Source organism: Argentina silus, assembly GCF_951799395.1.
Source record: "Argentina silus genome assembly, chromosome: 6".
Classification (NCBI taxonomy): domain Eukaryota; kingdom Metazoa; phylum Chordata; class Actinopteri; order Argentiniformes; family Argentinidae; genus Argentina; species Argentina silus.
The window spans coordinates 21,253,442-21,276,343 of NC_139660.1; the positions used below are offsets into that span (position 1 = coordinate 21,253,442).

General features: G+C 42.3%; 1 protein-coding gene across 1 annotated transcript in view; it reads left to right on the forward strand.

Moving 5' to 3' along the window:
- Positions 1-22,902, forward strand: part of LOC310805570 (AT-rich interactive domain-containing protein 5B-like) — a gene marked incomplete at its 5' end in the record, with an annotated part of 48,822 nt that overhangs the window by 20,479 nt on the left and 5,441 nt on the right. The window contains 4 exons of the mRNA XM_083671309.1: positions 11,408-11,562; positions 11,770-12,046; positions 15,200-15,252; positions 16,291-16,388. Coding sequence (XP_083527435.1) covers positions 11,408-11,562; positions 11,770-12,046; positions 15,200-15,252; positions 16,291-16,388 — 583 coding nt within the window. The remainder of the gene's footprint in view (positions 1-11,407; positions 11,563-11,769; positions 12,047-15,199; positions 15,253-16,290; positions 16,389-22,902) is intronic.

Below are 22,902 nucleotides of genomic sequence, written 5' to 3' on the forward strand. Positions count from 1 at the left end.
ATGAGCCCGTCCTCTGATTCCTACCTCCACCAGCCTCCCCTGTTCATATTAATGTACTGTAGCTTCCTATCTACTGAGTTGTGCAGATGATGATGATGATGATGATGATGAGAATGGGACTATTGCATGTTATGACCACATTTTCGATTGACTACACTCTCGTCCAATCACACAGATGTGATGGAGCCAGGACGAATTCAGTGATATGTAACGTGATCTGGCGATGACAGTGTTTGGTAATAACAACAGCCTTGCTAGGCAGTCCCTCAGAGAGACAGATAGACAGACAGATGGAAACAATTATTGACTGTTTGATCTGTCGGGATGGCGTGAGAGTAAAACATTCATAATATGATTACATTATTATTCTAGTTCAATCATTGATATTCAGAATTTAATGCTTGCACATGGCAACTACTGTATTGGGATCATGTGTTTATAGTATATAGTTTATAGTATAATTTATAGTATAATACACTCCAGGCAGAGTTGCTTAGCCTCCCTACCCCGGCCTCTTAGAGGCACATTACCTATGCATACGCATTCGCTTAAATCGGCAGTAATTTGAAATGTGATGAGGCGTTCATGTTTTGGGAAAAAACTGCAGGCTCAATCCTTCTCTGTCCTACATCGCAACATCATCTCCTATTCGGAAAGTGGAAGGGGAATGTTTCATGTTTGCGTGTCGGATTGCTTGCTTGAAAATGTTTCTGCTCCGATATCGTTTGTTTATTAAAGAGGAGCATTTTCTTTTTTCTTTTTTTTTCTCGGTGTCCATCTGAATCCTTTTTGTAATCCTCTGAAGGGAAGAGAAGGGAAGGGGGGGGGGGGGATTTATAGCTGGATATTAATGCTGTCCAGGTGCGTAGATACCAATGCAGGTCTATTTTTAAAGTATTGTGTGAGAGGCTGGGGGGGAGTGGAGTCCAGAGGGTCCACGGGGTTCGTGTTCCCAAGGCAGTGTGGCATGGCCAGGATGAGGACAGAACGTAAACATACTGATAAAGGACTGATTTCCTTTGTGTATTTGTGTCACTCCCCTCCGCTGGCTCCCAGTAGAGCTGCAGATTGCTTTAGGACAGACCCCCATGTTTATCCCCTCTCTAAACTGTTCAGATGTGCTGGTTTTGCTGGTTTAAAAAAAATAAAAAGTCACACAGTGCACCTGGATCTAAATGAAGGGTTCGATGCTATCAAATAATTCCTCCCAAGCTAAAAGCAGGTTTATGTGTTTCTGTGGATCTGGGACTATTTGTGTGTGGTTTGTTAAAATGGCGAAGCTCTCGTTTTTCTCATCTCTTTGGAATTGTGTGAACAAGCACTCATGCATCTTTTAATATCCATATGTCGTATCATTGAGAGATGAGCTGGCAGAATGGAATGGGGAGGAAACTATGAGTGTGGTAATGGTAGCAGGAGCCTCACACTGATATTGTATTCAACTAAAAGCATTTTTTTTTGTCCTTTTGATAGAATAAGTATGGCAGTGTAGCAAAGTATGATATTCCTTATTTTCTGTTTATAATGGGAAACACATAAGCTGTCCAGATGCACTTTATTACAACCTTTTCCCCCAGTAAATAGCCTGGAGAAAGATACCATTCATCTGGACAGAGAGAGGACTCTCAGTGGTTTGATGTGGGGTAATTCCTGAACGCACATCTTCCAGAGGTTATGGAGTAACATGCTGAAGCCTGGAGTCATCATAGTTCTGTGACTGTAACCATAGATGTTATTTACAAACCCTTGAAGTTGGTGTTGAAGTAACCCTTGAAGTCAATAGTGGGGCTGCTTTGTATTCTAACATAGTGGCACTGTCGGGACATGTCGGACTTCTCTTTGAAACATAGCTGATGTGTATCTCAACTAACATCAATTTCACTCACACTCCGCCCCTACATCCTCATTCCCCAGGATAGTACAATAGAAGAGGAAAGCCTCTGTGTTATTTAGCGAGGGGAAAATCATACTCATTTCTCATAGGAAGAAATTGCCCTACAAAACAGACAAAAGGCAATGGAAAAAAAGTATATCCTGACCTATTTGAAAATGACTATGATTATTTATAATCACCACAGGTTTTTTTTCTTGCCCGATTTTTTTTTGTTTTTAAATGACAAAGTCGTAACAACAGGCCCGTGGTTAACTTAATCCTATCAGATGTAACTGGAGCGTGTTCTATTAGAATGCATATGGGTTATTGATGTATGGGTGTGTTTATCCGGGCATTCATTTATTTATAGGTCTTTGTGATTTTTTTCCCCTTGCAGTAATGAACAGCATAAGCCTTCAGCTGCTCCGCGACTCCCCTCAGTACTTCTATACAAAACAGATTGTTGGATTTAAAAAAAGCCCCGGCCCCGTTTTTTAGTTTTTGTTTCAGTCCTGTCAATAGCAATAATCTGGAGACGTTTGAAGGTTAGCCAGTTTTTGGAGCTAATCCCACGTTACGTAATTTTTGCTCTGTTTTACATTCGCACTCACGGAAAAGACATGGAGTATTTGGGACACCCCCTCAGTGAGTTGTTAGGTCCACTTTTATCCCTAAAAGGGATTTTTTTTCTTCTTCTCTCTAAACAATAGCCGTTAAGCACCGCTGCCAATGCAAAGGCATCAGGCAAAACTTTGACTGTTCAGGCATGTATTTATAGACCAGGATGTACTGTTTGTCACAGTATCTGTTTAATCTTCTCCTCTCTTCTGACAGCCTATCAGCACTGTATCTTTACTAATGGTACGGGGGCAGAGGAGATAATTATACTAGCGTTGGGACGGGGCCAGAGTAGGCTGCCTGATTTGTAAAAAGACACTCACAGTGTGTCTGGATCATGAATGAATGGTGATGTTATCAAGTACTCTAAAGGTCAGAGGTCACTGCATTCCCCACTCTGGGCCGTCAGTCTGGCCCTGGATAAAAGCTGGCAGAGGATTGAGTATGATGTGTGTTAATGAGTCCATATGACATGCTACAGAGATCATGAGTGTATCACATGAGAGAACAAAAGGGAGTGAGAGAGAGAGAGAGAGCGAGAGAGTGAGAGTTTTAGGATGTGCTTAAGCTTGCTACATGTACGTATAATCATAATGAAATTAGAAGAAAGTGCTTGTGAAACATTAAGTGTAATGTTTGATACCGTACCTGAGGAAATGGCATAGTTGGAATTGCAGGGCTAAAGTACACAGACTTTATGAGTTTGCACAACGGTAAGCACACACATTCACACCCTCAAATACACACCATCCAATAAGAATGATTTCATAATCCCCACCATAATAAACTTCTTTGAACAGTTTAATTGGCTCTTCCTGGAATCGCTCTGTTTCACTTCATTTGATCTGATGAAAGAGTAATGCTCTCTCTCCCAAGGGGGCCATGCACAACACTGCATAAATTAAACCGCAGTTGCAAATGACAGCAATAATAAACAAGGGAAATTCATGCACTCTTTTGCCAATTTTTGATCAAATTGCTTTTATGTTTAATCACAAATCATGTTAATGCGCGAATCTTGTTGTGAATTTCATATCAATTCTTGGGAAGATGAACCAGTTGTTTGGCGTACGTGATGTACAGTAGCGACGGGCGGCGTTGGTTTAGAGGCGCGTGAGAGGCTTTCTCCGGAAACGCCACCTGTTTAAGACTTATCATTGTTCATACTGCTATCAGTGCTCTCTTAGCTTCCACTAGCCTTTACAACGGAGTTCATATCAATGACTGGCAATTAAGTTGAAGTTTATTCGGGTTTCTAGTGCATTTCACCAGTGTCACAACACGCTTTATTATCAGATAAAAACACACATAAAAAAAACAAAAAACGTACACATAAAAGAAAACGTACACATAAAAGAAAACGTACACATAAAAGAAAGTAAGTATGTGTGTAAGTATGAGTAAGTATGAGAAAATACAATTAACAACGATTAAACAGAAAAGGATGGAAGAAGGAAAATAATAGTTTAAAAAAAAGGTAGTAGTCTCGGATCGGACACTGTCTCAGACTCCTAACACGTGTTGGCAGGCCGCTCCAAGGGGACGGTGCTCTGTAATAAAAGCGCCTGCCATCCACTCTTAGTGATCCTGGAGAAGACTAACTCTCTGCTACAGTGATCAATCAGAGTTTAAAACTGAAACTGAGGGACGGATACCTGAGTAGAAAAAGAGAGGTTCCTCGCAGAGAAATGTGTCCAACGGTTATGAAACGAGGGGGAGGCTGGGAGAGGTAGAAATCACCAGGGGAGGCTGGGAGAGGTAGAAATCGGAGGACGGGCTCGTAGAATGCAGGGAATAGAATAAGGAATGGTATCACACACGCATTCCGTTCCATGAATTCCATTCCATTCCATTCCAATGCATTCCTACCTCATTTCTACCTCTGCCTGCCTCCCCTGACATCTATATATCATCGTATTTCTGTTACGTCTTACGCTGCGCCGATGGCTTGTATGGTTCTTATCATCACTTGTGCTTAACTCATTCTGAAAGAGTAGACTATTGGAAGTGTGTGTGCGTGTGTGCGTGCGTGCGTGCGTGCGTGCGTGCGTGCGTGTGTGCGTGTGCCCAGTAAAGAACAGAACAGGAAATAGTTCCACACGCTGTTCCAGTAGTTAAACTGTGTCCACCTGAACAGGAAGCGTAGAGGGAGTCTGAAGTGAAAGTAGGAGTAATTAATATCCTGTAAACACACATGCTGCGATGTGGGCCTGTTGCCATGAGGACTGGGGTCCAAGCAGCTCTCTGTTTTGACAGCATTTTGATGAAGATTGATAATTACTACCTGGCTTTTTGTCCTCATCTTCACAAACATATGGCTAGATTTGCCCTCCACAATATACAGTATCTGGCAAATTGTTCCCTTTGATGATAGGTTTTTAACGTTTTGTCGGGCATAGTAATCATTTTCTCATGTAATTACATTTGCCTACACGGTTATAGGAGTCCCAGAAATAGAATTGATTTAACGTTGAATTTATGCAACCCCATCCAATATCGTGGTGGCAGAAGTGCATTTTCAAAAGAAATTGGAACCAATCTTATTATAGTTGAGAGAGAGAGAGAGAGAGAGAGCGAGGGGGGGAGGAGGAGGAGAAGGAGAGAGAGAGAGAGAGATAGAGAGAGAAATTGGAACCAATCTTATTATAGTCGGGCATAGGGAGAGGACACTAACCTGATGAGAACCTCTCTGTGTAATTAGCATACGACCGTCTGTGACTGACTGGGTCATGCTATATGTAGCCTCGGTTCTACAGTTCCATATGTAGCCTACGGTAGGTTTCAGAGCCTGTGTTAGTACACCACATATATGAAGGAAGACAAGAGGCTGTGTTTCGTTGAGAAAGAAAGCTCTGTATGAATGACATGGACTTGAAGTCAGGAATGCTAAACCCAGGCTCTTGTCAGAGAGGTAATGATCATCTTCCCCTGTCAGACAGTCAGTCAGCACTGATGGAACGGTCTTTGAGGAACATGAAAGGGACAGTCTAATACACAATTTGTCTAGGAAATGATGGGTTTGTGGGAAAGCTTGTGAAACATAATGGCGGAGGACAAGAGAACAGGGGATCAGATTGTTGCCACCCGTATCATCTCCCTCTCCTTGCCTCTCTAAACTTACTGTGTGTGTGAGTGCGTGCGTGAGGACCGCACAATATGGAGACCATATCATATTGCGATCATTTTGCTCAATATTGCAATGGCGGTATGGTTTGCAATACACCAAACACTTGGGCAAGCACTTGATGTTTCCACTTGACATGGTTGAAAACAAGTGTCAAAGTAAAGAACAGGAACTGAACACGATAACCAAATGAAACAGGAGAGTGCACGTATTCGTCAAGCACACCTCAGTTCTGTACCGTGGCCATGACTTTTTGTTTTATTGAGTGAATGCCAAAGAAAGGGCAATATCGCAGCCTCTTGCAATATTGATATTGCACATGTGATTTTCCACCTGTGAGGGTTCGTGGTTCACACCTTTAGGGCTGTGGTTAACAAATAATTGATGCTAAAATGACAAATGATGCTCAAAGAAATGCTGTGTTCATCGCCTGTCCAAATGCAACATTTTCAGATCAAATACCAGTGAACGTCTTACCGTGCGCCTCCGTACATGATATCCGTTTTGAGGATTTAGAAAACCTAAATGCTTCCTGCTCTCCCCAAATCATTTCGACGATGGGAAGTGATTGTCTTAATAATTTATGTCTGAAATTGTTAGCATTATTATGCATGTACTATTCCACGCGCACCCTTTTCTAAATGACTAGGCTGGGAAATAAGCCTGGGGGGAGGCAGAGGGGGAATGTTTCACCTGTCAAATGGCAAAGTGAAAATGATCACTTGGATCCCTGAGCTTGTCAGGCAAGTCAGGTAATGGACTGCTGTTCATAACTTAATAACACAGATCAAATGCATGGTTCACCACATACTCATATCCTCTCTGACATCTGAATAGAACTAAGACTTGATGTGGACATTACCTTCTGCGGTTCTGTGCATACTCTGTTGGTCAAATAATATTTAATAGGCCAAGACCCGAAGTCAAACCTCAGGTGATTTTTCCACAATGAGGGACGAGACCTGTCGAGTTTTTCTGCAGCCGGCATCCCTGGAATACTCCACATATGACCTTTTGGTCTGGTCTGGGTCACGAGGAGGTTGAAGTGAAACCATTATTCCCCCTTTGCAATGACAGATGACAGAGAGAGTGGTGTACATGTAAGCCTTCTTCCTGATTCAGTTACACAACCATGTTAAACAACCCTGTCTGGTCACCTCAAGCCACCTCAGTGACCCAGATAAGAACAATGCCTACAATATTGGGTCGATTATCTAAAGAGGCAAACATGGATTGGGACAGCACATGACATTTTTAGACTTCTGAATAAATAATATTTAGCCATTTGATTCTTGGAAGAATATAACTTTAAATAAATGGCTATGATCTTAGTTTAACTCTGTCTCAGTTACACAATCATGTGGGATTAAAACATTGAGAAGTTGCTATTTCGGACTAGAGGAGTCAGTGGGGCTCCTGCATCAGCATTACTTCGGTAAGGAGGGCAGCTAATTTGTATGTGGTTGCGGAATTCTTCGAGCGAGCACAGCAGCCTTTGACATGATGTTGCAGCACCACTGTATCTGAGTGAAGCAGCATTTTAGTACTGTTTCGCAACATTGCCCTAAATACCAAAGCCAGCTCACTTCTGAATAATGCAGAATATACAGTATGTTGACCTTCTGGGGTTCAAGCAATCCCAATGTTGTTTTAAGAGACATTTAGATTCTATGCTGTTCTTTAGTCTTTTGTGGTCTTTTTTTTTTTATTGGTGTGGAATCTCTGTCAAATAGCTGTCAAATAAACGTGTGTCGTCGTCCCCCCCACCCCCGATGCTCTTCCCTCCCTCCTCCCTCCTCCCTCCTCCCTCCTCCGTGCGCTCTCCATGGCAGGACTGTCGATGTGGAACGTCACCAGCCATCTCGAGATTTCTAATGGCTTTTTCAATCACGGCCATCCTCCGAATGATAATGAAGCACAGGGATTCTTAATTGAATTGGAAAAAAAATACACAAAGTGCTGTCAGACATTAAGAGGAGCATTCGACTGCATCAAAAGATCAAGTTGTCAGCTCCGCAACGCCGCTGCATTCATAGCGACTTTGAAGCCTTGCAGGGTGGGTGTTGCTCAATGACAGACGATGATGGATTTGCCCTAGAGGGGGTTTATTTTATGTCTGCCTAAGCACTTCTATTCAAGGTGGAGATAGTTAGAGCACTAGTACAGCAGGGGATCGTAACAGCTGTGTGTGTATGTCCCCCTCCAGGGGATTGAACCAGCAACCCTCTCTGGTCACCTCAAGCCACCTCAGTGACCCAGATAATACATGTGTGCTTTTGTGAAGATGGGTCCATTATTTAAAGGAGCAGTGATGGATTGGTAAAAAAGAAAATGTTTGTTTTACTTTTGAATCAGAAGATATAAAGATATACAAGATATAAACTTGATTTACTCCAATGCAATTGTAAACAACCACTGTATAGCTTCAAAACATGGTTAAAGCTATCATTTTGATCTCATGGATGGTAAGTCCTTGCATACAGAGCTCTGTCTATGTCTCTGCCCCATCCCTCAAAAAAAATAAAAAGGTGGACAGCATTCGAAAATGATATGTTTCAATTAATTCAGTTCACTTATTTAAATGAATGATTGAATGAATTGAGACTTATTACTTTGAAATGAATAAATAAATGAATTTAGTTAATTGAAACATTATTTGGTAAATAAATGAATTGTAACTGCTAATTAGTCTCGAGTGTTGTCCATCTTTACTTCCCATGGATTACTCACAAGAGATCCACTCAGGAGATATAAAGCCTTCGAGAGACAGGGTTGTGTCTGTTATTCCTTATGCAAATCTGCCATGAGGCAACATGGTCAGTGGCACTCTGTCCCAGGATAATAAAAGAATTCCCCACATTCCTCCTCGTGACCTTGACTCTCATCTGAAGCCGACCTCCTCAAAGTCCCCAGGTCCCATCTGGCCTGGAGGCTATTCTGATGTCTGTAAACTAGCACAGATGTCCACACATCAGATGCAGCTTAGATGGCATCAGCTCATACAGTCAGATACTGGCTGTGGAGAGAAGTGTTGTCACACATGATCTAACCCATCATGAGTCGATGTGTTAGTTCTGCCCCAAATAATGTGTTTGCACGGTAACCCAATGGAAGTCTACAGTAAACATGTTGTCCCTCAGGAACGATGTACTGTAGCACCCCTTCTTGTGTGAATTGGTGACAATCAGTCAATCTGTGTCCTTTCAGAATTTCACTTCTTTACCATCGCACCCATCTTGGGCCAATCAGTGTAATTGTGTATATGTTGGATCTCTATGGCAAGACGCATCACTCACCCAAGTATCGCCAAAATTGTCTCAGTGGTGTTTGAGATATTGCGCGCGACATATGAACAAACAGACATACGGAGACAGGTTCACAGTCCCCCCCTCACCAATTTCACGGTGGGGGGGACAGTGATGAATAGCGCTTTGCCTCCCTGTCCAGTGGTGTACTCTGCTCTGCTGTGATGTGCTGCATGCCTGATTGAACAGAGTGAGCTTAGTTCAGGCAGGACACTCTAAGTCAGTGCTAGCTGTCTGTCAGGTGACAGATCAGCTGTCTACACCCGACACAATCACATGTTACTGTTGGTAATGTTGATATGGCGGCCTATTTAAGTGGTCAGTCTATAAAACCTCTCTGAAGCCTTGTTGCTAGAACTGTTGGTCGTTACTGTGCCATGGGAGTGTGGAACCCCCAGCCTCCACCTGCTTTGGTTCTGCTCTGTCTGCATCCATCAGGGGGTGGATCGACATATGGGCTCTCAAAAGAGCAGAGCCGTCCAAACACACCAAGCCTAATTGTATAACCATTTTCTATTCAATAAATGGTTAAACTAAGACCGTGAGTGTGCCTGACTAAACTATGGCAAACTACTGAGGTAATTGATTCCGGAGAAAGAACGGTGACACAGTCATGATGGGGGGATAACGGAAGTGCATCTGCAGCATTCAGCCTGATGAAATATGTAAACAGCACACCATGACAACGGTTGTTACGTAACTCTGTAAACACTTTTGCACCATCCGCAGTGTCATGAGATGACAGCTTGGGGTTTCTAAAAAAAAAAAAAAAAAAGTAAAAAAAAAAAAAAAAAAAGGCCCCAAATTGAGAGCATGAAGTCACTGGTGCCTACGTACGTCTGTTTCAGATGTATAATCTCTTGTTTAATCAGATGTCACAGGATGTAAAACAAATCTAAATGAGGTGGAACGCAGGTCAGCTTGACTGTATTAACTTACTCATTCATTACGCAAGGGAACAGACTTTGTGTTATTGTGAGACTTGAGCTTTTAGCCGAAAGAAAGAAAAAAAAGTAGGAGGGAAAGAGAGAGAGAGAGAGAGAGAGAGAGAGAAAAGAGCAAATAAAATTCAGCGGGTTGTTTTTCAGTAAAGCCTTGTACCCTGAAAACTGGCAGTTGCCAAGGCAATTACAAAACAGGGTGTAATTTTCCTTGCCGTTTTCTCTGGCTGTTTGTGAAATAACACAAAGTGATAGGTCACTGAGTCACTATAGCTCTCAACTCCAGTAATTACTTCTCTCTCCATTTCATTTGGCTTTTGCTATTTTAACATTTTCTTGATCCGGCAAAAAAACACTCCCATGGGGCCTCTATAACCCTGGTTGTGATTTAATTGTCATTGCACGTGGAATGTTACTCCCGAACGACTCGGCTGAACCTGGCTTTGACTCGGGGTGCCTCCTCCTCGCTTTGAGCTTATCGTTGTTTGTGTTAGCGTGGAAGGCGGCTTGCCATGTCGTTACGTTGCAGTTGGTGGTTGACAAGAAGATGTGGGTGTACAAAGACCTGGAGGTTTTGAATACTTCATGGTGTGTGTAATGTGTACTGTGGAATTATCTGCCTGCCTTTCTAACAATGGAACCCTATCTTACGAGTTTATGTGTTTTTTAATTAAGAATGCTAAGGCCCTCAGAGTAGCCAGCTACGAGAGAGAGAGCCAAGAACTGAAGAAATGATTAGATCAATGTGTACTGTATGTGTTGTGCAGTAACATGAACATAATGTTCTCTTGTATTTACCTTCAGTAAATTGGAAAATACGTCTAGGTCTTTGTGTTCTTTTCCCTCCATCAAAGGACTATCTATATATACTCACAAAACGCTTTATTAGGAACATATAACATATATATACGAATACTGGATAGGGCCTCCCATTGCTCTCAAAAGAGCCTCAATTCTTCATGGCATTGATTCCACAAGATGTTGGAAACATTCTTTTGAGATTCTGGTCCATGATGACATGATTGCATCACGCAATTCCTGCAGATTTTTCAGGTGCACTTTCAAGCTGTGAATCTCCCATTTTACCACATCCCAAAGGTGTTCTATTGGATTCAGATCCGGTGACTGGGAAGGCCACTGAAGAACACTGAACTCATTGTCATGTTCATGAAACCAGTTTGAGATGACTTTTGCTTTGTGACATGGTGAATTATCATGCTGGGATGCACATAGTCAGCAACAATACTCAAATAGGCTGTGGCATTCAAGCGATGATTGATTGGTATTAACAGCCCCAAAGTGTGCGAAGAAAACATTCCTCACACCATTACACCACCTCCACCATGAGAAGGTGTACAGGTGTTCCTAATAAAGTCCTCAGTGAGTGTATATACATACAGTAAAAAAAGGGTTTTCAGAAAAGGGTGTTTTTGACAACATCATTGTCGATAAAGTAACTCATCAGCCGCTCCTTGATCAAATGTGCACTGTATGTGCTTGTAGATCTTCCTTTTCCATCAAACTAAACAACCGTTGTTCTCCTCAGCCCCGAACCTGAAGGGCCGACCCAGGAAGAAGAAGCTGTCCGTGTCCCAGCGGAGGGACTCCCTGACCCAGACCCAGACCCAGAGCCAGACCCAGACCCAGGGGCCCCAGGGACCAACCGAACCCAGCAGCCCAGAGAACAAGCCTCCAACCAAGGTACATCACTCTACTACTAATGCCTCAATGTTCAGTTCACTTTGGATCAATTCAATTCATAGACTTGATTCATTTGGATCACACTTGTTTTTCTAGGCAGGTGATGTGATCAATCCTGATGACAGAATTATGCGTGCATGATGATATTAACCCCCACTTCCGGTTGAGCATTTCCTCTTTAACCCCTCACTCCCATGTTACCTGCAGGTAAAACCCTACTGTAAGGTGATGGTGGCCAAAACCAAGACTAGTACCATCTGTAAAAGGGCCTCTGTAGAGGAGAAGAAGGAGAAGAGGAAGGAGGAGAAGGAAGAAGAAGAGGAGGAGGAGGAGGAGGAGGAGGAGGAGAAGGAGGGAGAGGAGGAGGAGGAATGCTCGAAGGAGAGTCGGGCAGACGAGCAGGCCTTCCTGGAAGCCCTGTACAAATACATGAGAGAGAGGGACACGCCCATCGAGAGGATCCCTTTCCTGGGCTTCAAGCAGAGTGAGTGGAACCTGCTCCTCTTCTTTCATAGCTTTGGATACTGGAGAGAAAGTCCTAACACACTCGAAAGAATCCAATAAGGCTCTGAGGTTTACCTTCACAATGGTAGAGCACCACATATACAGGAAACACGTCGCTGAGAGATGAAACGCTTATTATTTAGGTCGGATGGTTCAGCTTAACAAGAGAAAACTACTTTTGTAGAGTAGAGAGACCCATGCAGTAACGGCCATTCCCTATTCACTGCACGTTCAATATTTCTCGTGACACTGAGGTGCAATTCACTTATAAGAAGGGAAACGTGTGCTGTATAAATGATTACAGTCAATGCATTGTTACATGGACTATAATAGCTCTCGCATGAATAAAAGCTGTACTGGTTAACCCTGACATGCCCTACCCCATGGAGATATTTTGACAGGGATGTCATCTTCACTACAAAGGTGTTGTTTTTATGTAGGTCAATGTGGTGGAGAGATGGTACGAAAGACTCTCAGTGTGTGCATACTGTAGTCTGGAGTGTGCAACGCGCTTTGTGCACAGGCGAAACGCCAACTGTTTTACATACAGTACATGTTTTGAATGGCAAACCGAGCGACTTCATAAGACTCTCCTCATTAAAGGCCCCCAATAATGCTGTTTAAACTCGGCCTTGGCAGGCATAAATGTTCAGACCCGTAACAGAAAATGTAAAACCATCATAACTAATACAATAAATCCCCTGCCGTGATGAGCTTTTAATATTCCCTTTTTTAAAACCACTGCAGCCGCTTCAAAGCAAAACAAAATGGTGTTATGAAATTAAGATTGTGTTTTTGCTGCATTTACTTTCATATAATTATCTATAATCATGTCAATTCTAGCTATGAAAGGATGATATTCCATACGCGTGTATTCCTGTCTCCATTTGATGTGCCTCTATATAATTGTTAACAGATACCAATCCATTACATCTTCCTCTCTCACCGTGAGCCCTAAAATTCACACACACAGACACACACACACACACACACACACACACAGCTACCAATTCCACTTCCTATAAAGCAGAATAAAGACCAAACAGCTGAACTCGGAGAGAGGTGAAATACTGTAAATGAGTCGATCAATCAAGCCACTTTTTTATTTGAATGGTGCGTTTTACGCGGTGTGTAGGCTATAAGCCTTATAGCTTAATGTCCATCTGTCTCAGCAGAGAGGAAGCTCTGGGTGTTTGCCTCCTGTTGGCTGCAGTGGTAGGTCATGTCCACTGGCTGTCCAGGACGTTAGATAAATGAACTTCTGAAGAATAAAAAAGGCCATTGGGATTTGATTGTCTTCCATTCACTTCGGGTGATGGGAGTTTATTGAGCAGGGAGGGGGGGGGCTGTGCGTGCGTGCGTGCGTGCGTGCGTGCGTGCGAGCGAGCGAGACGGCTCATGCTGAACATTCTCTTCAGGCTACCTTTTCTGAGGTTCTTGTATCCTTACGTCTAAGTGGCATTGTTAAACGTCTCTGTTGGTCTCCATTGTGTTGATCCGCATTGTGTTTGTCATCCTTATCTCGGTGATAATATGTCCTCCTGAATAGAACGCATTTAAGAAAAACAAGGAAAAACAGGCACCGAGACATCTAAAAAAAGGACGATTCTCACATTTTTCTTGTCTGTTCTTGCCAATTCTTTTTCGCTCTTGTGGTAATTACTGTTGTTGCATAACAAGCCCATTAGTGGGCCACAGCTCCCATACAGTAGAACACAATGCCAGTCTTTGCCGTTCAAATAAAAACCCACCCAGCACTCTTTGTTATTGTGCCTGTGCATTGACAACAGCCGCGGAGAGGAGCCAGAAAAAATCAATGCTGTCAAATGTGGAGATAGGAAAATGTCATTTTGACAAATGCAAGCCTTTGTGTACGCACAGATTGAATTTTGATGGATTTCTCCCCAGGCGAGCTTCTTTTTTTTTATAGGTCTTCATATAAAAATGTTAAACAATGATGTTACAGAAAGCAGATACAAATGTCATTGTTTGGAAAAGCTCACAATAACCTAATGCTGTCAAGAGATGGAATCATTTCCAGCGTTTCGAAATCTTCGTTTGAAGATCGCCTGCAAATGAATCTGTAATCCGTGTAATGTCATCTGTTGTTGAAAATTTGCATGTGAATTTTAATGCAAAGTGGCATTTGCATTTGTGCCAACCATGTTCCTGAGTGCTGTTGTATCAAGTGCTGATGGTCTCAAAGTCAAAGCCAAAGTTCTTTATGGTCACAGACTCTGTGAGCAGAGCAGTGAGACACTTAAAACACACTGGGTCTCAACAATGTACAGTACATATACAATAAACTTCCCGAGTGCTACAATAAAGCTTCAAATAAAATATACCCTCGCTAAACTAAATTGCAAACTAGTTAACAACTGACAGCAAGCACTCTAACACCTCCTCTGCAGAGGTAAGAGGGAGGATCATTCTGGATTTAGATGCAATTTAGTTTAATGAGGGTGTATTTTGTTTTCTATTTCAGCACTTATGAAAACTTAGGAAGTTTATTGTGTATGTGCATTATGGATAACATTGTTGAGACCCAGTGTGTTTTAAGCGTCTCACTGCTCTGCCCGCAGAGTCTGTGACCATAAAGAACTTTGTGACCGTCAGCACTTCTGTATGCACTGTTTCCCCTGGTATTTGTCTAGTATTTATTTACTCAACCATTCTGCGGTACCAATGGGTACTTTAGTGTCCTTACTGCAAAGAATACAACACAGCTGGTAACGACGTGGTACTACTGTACATCAGGGGGAGGCTGTTGGAGGTCATTGTACATTCATTGATGGGGCTCATTGTAATGAATGGAATGAGGAACACGTTTTTGATACCATGATTACCAGTCCTCATTCCATTCCATGCATTACAATGAGCCAGTCCTCCGATTTCTACCTCCACCAGCCTCCCCTGATGTACATACTGTAATGCCTAGTGGTGCTTGTTGAATCAAGTAATGAATCAAGTAATTAATAGGCTACTACAGTGCATACAACAAACAAAATAATTCTACCATTTAAATAGTAAATACTATGGTAATATCTGACCATAATGTGCTACAGTAGCAGTGTGTGTATGTGACAGTCTGACTATACATCATTGAACTCACTGTTTGTCCTCCTTCTAACAGTAAACCTTTGGACTATGTTTCAAGCTGCTCAGAGACTCGGAGGGTACGAGCTGGTAAGTGTTTACATCTGTCTCACGACACCAACTCTTCACTGTTTTTGTTTTTTTTAGACTCCCTTTGCAGTGGTATTTTCTCAAGAATATCTTGGTCCGACCCACATTTTGCATAAAGATGCCCTTGTTTTAGAAAAGCCCTTCCAAGTGGAAAACACGTTCCTCTCCTCTGTCAAGGCGCTTGGTGAAGTCCGTCACTTTTTCCCCCCACATATTGAGGCTGTAAAGTGTATCCATTACAATCACAGAGCCCAGCGAAGCCGTTTCAATTGGCAGCACACCTCGTATTTGGTGCACTTGCAATACGGGAAGCGATTCAAATGTACGTCTTTTGAACAGCAAACGTATTGCAAATACCCTGCTTCCTTCATTAGCCCACATACACAGTCATACACAACAGAAAGCTTAGCCAAAACTATAAACAGGAAGTGGTTCATGTAATCGGGACTTGTTTCCTTTGAAAGCTTTTTATCTGCTGGTGATTATCATTCTTTCATGCCCGTCTTTGTGAGCAGGAAGCCGTGCGGTTAGTCTGTGTATGTATTCAATGATGTAACTTGTCATTCAGCCGAGTCTATATGCCCTATCTGTACTGGTGCTCTTCTCCCCTGCTCTGGCCTGGACACAGATTATGGCTGTAGCCTGTAGCTACAGCTGGCACATGTTATTGTCAAAATGGTTTTTGCATGTGAAGAGAATCATTTTGTCTTTTGTTCTCTATGGCACACTGAATATTGAATAACCAGATCATTTTAAACCAGTGACTCACTGTTATCGTTAACGGCCTTGTTACAACCAGTTTATTTATTTCTCTCTCTCTCTCTCTCTCTCTCGCTCTCTCTCTCTCCCCCTCCTCTTTCTCTCTCTCTCCCCCTCCTCTCTCTCTGTCCCTCCTCCCTCCCTCTCTCTCTCTCCCTCTCCCTCTCTTTCTCCCTCTCTCTCTCTCTCTCTCCCTCTCTTTCTCTCTCTCTCTCTCTCTCCATCTCCCTCTCTTTCTCTCTCTCCCCCTCTCTCTCTCTCTCTCTCTCCCTCTCTCAGATCACAGTTCGCCGACAGTGGAAAACTGTGTATGATGAGCTGGGTGGTAACCCAGGAAGCACCAGTGCAGCCACGTGCACGCGCAGACACTATGAAAGGTGAGTTACTGCTCCGCCCTGGCTCCTGTCCTCCCTCCTCGTAGATAGGGGAGGCTACTGTTAATGATAGCATCGTGTGCTGCACTGTGTGGAGTGGACACAAACACTGGATTTTGAAGTAAGGGCTTCCTAGTCCCGACATGACACCCTTAGCTGTGTTCAGAGACACACACACTCACTCTCACTCTCTCTCTCTCTCTCTCTGCGGCTCTGCGCATACTAACACAGATCTCAACCATGTTCATTAAACCAGTCACACTCCTCTCTCTCTCTCTCTCTCTCTCTCACCAACCACTATTACTAAAGGGGGGTGTGAGCCAAAGCAAATAAATGGGTATTATCTTGGGAGAACGTGCAGGGATGTTATGTACGCACACATAGCTTTTCAAGGTTAAACAAATGGCAAATTCCTTGTGCTTAGTAGAAGAGAGCCACTCTTTCATAAAGCCTGTTTCTGTCTTTGTAAGGCTGGCATTCTCTAGCAGGTCTGTGGCGTCCATGCTTCAGCATCCCAAAGGAAGGCTTACCCAGCAGTATTGTATGAGGGCACGCGGGGCAGGTGTAGATGTGTAATGGAGGAAAATGACAAGCAAGCAAGTACTTAGGCTGAACGGCTTACTCTGCTCATTCAATATGTGTTTGTGTATATATGTTCTCTGTCTGGGCGGAATCCTAACTGGAGATCCGCACTCTGAGGTAGAATCATCGTGCAAATGTCCCCGTTGACTTCAATGCAAGATTTACGCAAATGACGGAGTGATTACGCGCATGGATCTTGAGATCTCGATTTGTATTTGGAGAGTTTCATTTGGAAACGCTCTACTGATGTTTGGTCGCATTTCCGTTTATCATGGACACACGTGTAAATAGTCAAGATTGATTACAACTTCAGGGATATTAGCATGTAAGCAAATAACATAACATATGACAGAATAACATAACCAATAAATACATACCGTAGCCACTGTCCAAATGTTACATAAAGAGTTAATGTCATGACAGCTATCATTTCATAATAAGAAAAGGCCTTTTTTTTTTTTTAAATAGCATTTTGCAATTTGAAAATTTCATTTTCGAGTATACCAAATTCCACTGCAGCCATTCCAACCTCCTGGTGCCAGCTCTGTATTTTGTCTGTGTTTTGTGAAGGCCTTTTTGCACATGGAAGGAGGACTTGCATGGTGTCAGCAGAGGGGTATGGGGGGTGGGGGGGGCGACCAAGTGTGACTGCTGCGCTGGCCCTCCACACTACAGCCACACCACGCTCGGACAATACTGCTGAATCAATACAAACCAATAATATCCACACTGCAGTGAATATCACCCTGTCAGACGCGGAGCTGGAAATATCAGCCGGAGCCCCAGAAAACACCACGGAAGGGAGAATTTTAGCTGAAGCTCACTGTTTTCTGCAGCTCGCAGGGCAATTAATGTCATTGTATTAGCTCAGCAAACAGAGCTATTCGTTCTCTCTGTTGGAAGCATTTGATAAATGAGGCTGTTTGTGGGTTTGGTGGAGCATATGTTTGTTCCCTGGTGGCGTCTTTGTTTTCCCTTAATGATTACTCGGCGTTGAGAAACACAATGAGGAATGTTTAACTGGAGCAGAATATCTCGCCACGTTTTTTTTTTTTTTTTTTTTTTTGGGGGGGGGGGGGGTTGTTTTTTTGATTATCGCTGATAAGTCACAAGCAGTGGAACGTTTGGATGTATACGCGGTAGATTGAATGTGTTTTTTTTGTCTTTTTGTTCAAGAGCCTAGCTAAATGTCCCAGGCACTGAGGCTAATTGGAAATGATTCACTTAATCAATGTTCCTGCATTTCATGTCATCTGAAATGGTTGCCTTGGAGACATTATTGTGAATGATACAGAGCTCTCTCTGTATAATAATAACTATTATTGTTGTTGTTGTTATTGTTATTATTATTGTTATTGTAAGGCCTTTTATTCTGATTATTTGAATGCTGTTGAAGAGCAGATACATTGGACAGAGGTAGAGTACATCGTTTGACTAGAACATGAGATAATTATACATTTTGAAAGTTGCTTCATTGCAGTCATTTGACTGTTCATTAGCTTAAAGGGGAAAATCAATAGTTAAACGTCCACCCAAGGTCTGAACCTCCAGCTGGGAAGGCTTTAATGATATTTATTTAAACCGTTTCCCAAGATTAGCTGTCAGGGCTCAGCTCTCTGAATTAAAAATGAGGTCATGAAAAGATGGCATCAGTAACCTTGAAATAGACTGCTGCCTGCCTGCCTGCCTGCCTGCCTGCCTGCCTGCCCTGCCTGCCTGCCTGCCTGTCTGTCTGCCTGCCTGTTTGCCTGCCTGCCTGCCTGCCTGTCTGTCTGCCTGCCTGTTTGTCTGCCTGCCTGCCTGCCTGCCTGCCTGCCTGCCTGCCTGCCTTTCTGCCTGCCTGCCTGTCTGCCTGCCTGTCTGCCTGCCCGCCTGTCTGCCTGTCTGCCTGTCTGCCTGTCTGCCTTCTGCGGTATCAACAGCACTTAGTTGTTGCTCTCACTTCATATGTGAAGTCTGTACAGGAACATTACATTGTAACATACACACTGTTTCTGCTAATGTGCCTCTGTAGACTTGAATACTTGCCTTGCCTGCACATTTTAATGTCATTGTACAGGGGGAAATATCCATGGCAACAGTGAAGCAATTTAGAATCATTTTTCAATTTAAAAATCTCTGAGGGTAGACTGAGTCAAGCATAGGAGAAGATTGTTAATTATACCTCGCATCTTGTTTTGGGGTTTTTATATATATATATATATATATATATATATATATATATATATATATATATAGCAGATACTGTACTGAATAATGAACACCAGATTGTATACACCAAAGGTTTGGTTGCTTGTTTTTATTTGTGTTAATTGGGACAGTTAAAGCAGTAGAACAGTTCCCATGGTAGACTGCTATTAGCTTTTTGTATTGATCATTCATTCCTTGTGGTACTAATGTGCATCTGTACCTCAGACAGAGAGTAGAGCACAACCCCACAGTGAATAAGACTCGACTGAATCTCTTTTTTATTTTTTACTTATATACGTTATATCGTCTCGTTCTTCTCTCTGCTACCGACTGACGGCTTCGCTCACGTCACGGTAATCAATCACCCCATTTAGTCCCATGACATGACGTCCCAAACCCAAATGATTCCTTTTTCCAAACTCTGGACTTTAAAAACACAGTTTGTGACAATGAGACCGACTGAAAGTGATATCGTAAAGAGTTATTTAATATCCCGGATATTGCTTCTGTGGCAGTGATCCTCAGATGAAGGTCACTTGATTGTGTCCCTCTTCTTCCACCTGCCATAACAAAGACATAACTGACCTACATGAAAGATTAGAGTTTTATTCATTCGAAATACCAACAAAAATAACCCTGTGCTTTGCCTCAATAGGCAGATATTTACAAGTGTGGGTGAGTGGAAACAGGAGACGTTTGTAACATTCTTGCCTTTTGTTCAGTCGAGAACGGAATTTTGATGAAGCACACATAGAAACAATAAGTCCTACAGTGCTATTACAGACTGTTTTTTCATAATAGGCGATCTGGTTCAAAATGTACAAAGTGAATCATTGGACAAAATGTTCTTCACAGTGAACAGTTAATCCACACAACAGTTAATCCAAACAACAGTTAATGCAGACTACTGTTAATAATCCAATCACTCACCACCCTATTGCCCAACACCTGCCCTGATGAGCGTTGACTGTATGTAGCTAATGAGCGTTAGCCTTGGGGGACTGGTAAAGGTCAGGCTCGATCTGGTGTTTCCAGACTTGACAAAAGGCCCTAGCTAGTTGAACATTCCTCCGCTGCCCCGTTTAACTGCGTGAATCAGGATCACCTCAAGTGGCTGACTGCTTGACAAAAGAGAACCTTTGAAGCCTGATCTTTTCTAAAGCTGAGAGAACAATGTTCTGTTTATCCCTCCCCTGACTGTGCTGTGAAGATTGGTATTTGTTTTTCCGACAGACAGGAGTTATTGTTTTGCCAGTTCTTTGAAGCAGCCTAATCATAACAGTTGGTCGTGAATATGGATTTTTTTGTATTTTTGCTTATTTTCTTCCTGAAGGTGTCATAAAAAAATATGTGTTTTCTTGTTAATACTTTCGACAGCCTCTGGGCCACGGGCTCCTAGAATAAGGGTTTATTTAATGCATTTAGAAATAACTCTGAATTAAACACAACGCGAGCTAAAATTAATTTCAGAATCAAGAGAAGTTGAGGCTGATTTACATGGCTTTGGTGAGTTAGGCATTTTGTTGGATTCCACAAGCCTTTCATGCATCTAAACTCAGATGAGAGCAGCACATTACCGGTTTACTCACCATATGTGTTTACTGTGTGCCTGGTTTCTTTTTTGGCATGTAAATCTGTTTCATTGGCAGAGACAGTCACTGAATTAGAATTGTATAGATTTTTTTAAAGTATAATTAACTGCAATGTACTGCATCATATTGAGTAATGTCTTTGTGTCCTAATTTGATTCACATGGTGGAAGAGATGTCTTTGTCTTTTTTTGCCAGTTGAACAGTTTTTGGATCACTGGATATGTAACATGCTGAAAAATGCATCGACCGAGAAAAATGGCTGCTGAAATAAAGGCTCCATAAATAGAGGAAGTTATGTATTTATTGTAAGCTCTTGTTCTCACACTTTTTGTCCCCAATTTCATTCAGTGCTCTTTCTGCCCCCTAGTGAGCAGGAACATGTATTACACCTGCCCTGCTATATTTATTATCAGAAGTGCTCCTCAGAGCAGCACCCTGCCTTGAACTCAATTTTTAGAATTGAAAAAACCCTACATTTTTATAAACACACTCTCTTTTTTGTTGAGGCAATATACTTCATATGGGTATTGAACTTTGCTGGCCTCCACATTTTGGAAGTGCCGGTGTGTTGGCTTCCACCCTCCCCCGCCTTTTCAGGAAATTACTACTTATATAAGTCTCATTGTATTGTCATTGCTGTAGGCTATTACGTAGTCATTAGTAGGTTATTTGCACACCCTGTACTTATTTCTTCTTTTTGTGGGTTCTATTCAGAGTTTTGCATAGAGTTTCACTTCCTTTCAATATAGGGACAAGGGATCTTAAAAGACGTACAGTAAGCACCCACAGCTTGAGAAAGAGCATGCAGTTACTTTGTGTCAATGTTTCTGTTCAGGGTAGATTACATGAAGAGCCATTATATCTGTAACAACATACCTGGGTTTAATACATCCTGTATGGTATTAGCTGTGCTTGATTTAGTTTGCCAGGCACAATTCAACCAATGGAACATTTTCCAAAGAGAACATTTTACAGTGTGAATGAAAGGCTTGTGGAAAAAAAAATAGCCTGGCACAGTTGAAGCAATAGAACATTTTTAAAAAACTCCTTTGTCCCCCCCCCAGGCTGTGGGTCTCTTGAACATGTGATGGATGTGTATTTATTCGGGGCAGGTGCAAATAAGGCCAGTGATGAGACAGGACATGATTTTGTTTCTTAAATGGGTAGTGTCTATTGTGTATGGTGACCGATGATGATTGTATGTTTTTATGTTTAATGTGGCTGTTGTCATATGTGGTTGTTTTTATTTGTGGCTGTTTTCATTTGTGGCTGTTTTCATATGTGGCTGTTTTCATATGTGGTTATTTTCATATGTGGCTGTTTCATACATGGCTGTTTTTATTGGTGGTAAGCAAACAATACACATTTCAATCCCTGGATGGACAATAAAGTTGTATTGAATGTAATCTAATCTAATCTAATGGAATAGTCCAAAAAATGCAAGGCGCTAACTAGATAAAGCACACCTCCGATGCTGATTCAAGTGTTTGACATTCATGGATTTGACCCTGATCTGCAAATACTGATTATGAAAATGATCATATAACCGGCAGTGCCATATATGTGTATACAGGGCCTTCAGTAACTATTCACCCCCTTGGACGTTTTCCACATTTTTTTGTGTGTCACAACGTGACTTTAAAATAGATTCAATTGAGATGTTTTGACACTGATCTACACAAAATACAGCACAATGTCAAAGTGGAAAAAGTCCAGAGGGGGTGAATACTTACTGAAGGCACTGTATGACTCTGGTAACAAGGAATGTTGAAAAGAATAGAATGTTTTCCGATTCCAGAACCTCCCACAGCCCCATATTTGTATTCTATCCCCCTGATGCAGGGCAAGGTTGTCAGTACAGTAACTCACCCAGAGATAAGGCTGGTGCTGCAGGTCTTTGTCTGTGGCTCAGCAATGCTTGATGCAGCAGGATTGTTTCATGACCAATCCTGCCTGGAGATACAGTAGGGTCCGCTTCCTGATTGGTGATAGGTGCTGCTCTGAGGCTAACCACATTAGATATCAACCTTGGCCATGGCATGATTCATTTGCCACAACAGACTGTATCCTCACAGATTTGTACTGTGCACTGGGAGAGCAGGAGCAAGGGAATCTTAATCTCCTCGCTGTTTTTCTTTGCTCTATTTTTACAG